General features: G+C 39.5%; 1 protein-coding gene across 1 annotated transcript; it reads left to right on the forward strand.

Moving 5' to 3' along the window:
* Window positions 1-328: 328 nt before the first annotated feature.
* Window positions 329-1,916, forward strand: LOC107919320 (uncharacterized). Its single transcript, XM_041108606.1, has 3 exons — window positions 329-619; window positions 752-1,030; window positions 1,695-1,916. The coding sequence occupies exons 1-3, from the start codon at window positions 329-331 to the stop codon at window positions 1,914-1,916; spliced, it is 792 nt and encodes a 263-aa protein (XP_040964540.1).

The following is a 1,916-nucleotide window of genomic DNA, read 5'->3' on the forward strand; positions in this document are numbered from 1 at the left end:
AATACTTGTCCAATACTCTAGTGCTGTCACCACCTAGCTCAGATAGGCTGCTGATTTTGTATATAACGGTGTTTGATAATTCCATGGGATGTGTGATGGGCTAGCATGATGAGACAGGAAGGAAAGAAAATGCGATATACTATCTCTGTAAGAAATTCAATGATTGTGAAATGAGATATTCGCCTATTGAAAAATTATGTTATGCCCTAATCTGGACGACACGGAGATTGAGGTAATACATGCTCTACCATACGACTTGGCTAATTTTAAAGTTAGACCCTTTAAAGTATATGATGGAGTCAACTGTGTTGAATGGGAGGATGGCTAGATGGTAGATTTTGATTTCTCGAATGAAGATTTGATGTGTGTGGCAATTGCTGAAGAGAATTCTCAAGAAAATCATCCTTGGAGGCTAAATTTCGAAAGAGCTTCGAATGCTGTAGGTAATGGGATTGGGGCAATCCTTGTGTCTCCAAATAGAAATCATTATCCTTTTACAAGTAAATTGGATTTCGATTCCGCCAATAACATGGCTGAATATAAAGCTTACATCTTGGGCATCGGGGTAGCTATAGAGCAAAAAATTAAGATACTAGAGGTATACGGGGACTCGGCATTGGTAATATACCAGCACAAAGGGGAACGGGAAACAAAAGACCCAAAATTAATTCGTTATCAGAGATTGGTTCTGGAGTTGATCGAAGAGTTTGACAGCATCACTTTTTGTTATCTCCCACGAGAAAAAAATCAGATGGCTGATGCTTTGGCTACCCTAGCCTCCATGATCAAAGTGAACAAACTAGAAGACATGAAGCCTATTCAAATGAGCATTTATGAAACCCCAGCCCATTGCTACAGTATTGAGGAAGACGAAAATGATAACCATCCTTGGTACCAAGATATATTGCAATATATGAAGAATCGCGAGTATCCTGATCAGGCAATAGAGAATGATAGGAGGACATTGAGGAGACTAGCCATTGATTATGTCTTAGATGGAGAGATTTTATACAAAAGGGGAAATGATCAAGTACTATTAAGATGCGTAGACGCTGTGGAGGCCAAGGAAATTATAGAGGAAGTCCATGAGGGTACTTGCGGAACGCATGCCAACGGATTCACCATGGCTAGACAGATTATAAGATTCGGGTATTGTTGGTCCACCATGGAAAGAGATTGCATCAATTATGCCAAGAAGTGCCATAAATGCCAAATTTATGGGGATAAAATGCATGCACCTCCTTCACCTCTTCACGTTATGACTTCTCCATGGCCTTTTTCCATGTGCGGTATGGATGTTATCGGGCCAATATCGCCGAAGGCTTCTAATGTGCATCGTTTCATCTTTGTGGTTATAGACTATTTCACTAAATAGGTGGAAGCAGCTTCCTATGCTAATGTCACGAAGTCAATAGTCAGTAAGTTCTTAAAAAAGAGATCATATGTCTATATGAAATGCCTAAAAGAATCATATTTGACAATGCGCTGAATTTGAACAACAACACAATAGCGGAAGTCTGCAGTCAATTCAAGATCAGAGACTATGATTCGTCACCGTATCGCCCAAAAATGAATGGTGCAGTGGAGGCGGCCAACAAAAATATCAAGAAAATTATGGGGAAAATGACTGAAACTTACAAGTACTGACATGAGAAATTACCATTTGCTCTCCTTAATTATCGAACAACTATCAGGACTTCTATCGGGCAACGCCTTTTACTCTAGTTTACAGGATGAAGGCAATTTTACCCATTGAAGTTGAAATCCCTTTTCTCCGGGTATTAGCTGAACTAAAGTTGGATGAGACTGAATGGATCCAATCTCGATATGATCAGTTGAACCTGATAGAAGGAAAAAAGGCTAAAAACTATTCATCACGGTCAGATGTACTAAAAACGAATTATGCGAGCCTATAA

Source organism: Gossypium hirsutum, chromosome D13 (genome assembly GCF_007990345.1).
Source record: "Gossypium hirsutum isolate 1008001.06 chromosome D13, Gossypium_hirsutum_v2.1, whole genome shotgun sequence".
Classification (NCBI taxonomy): domain Eukaryota; kingdom Viridiplantae; phylum Streptophyta; class Magnoliopsida; order Malvales; family Malvaceae; genus Gossypium; species Gossypium hirsutum.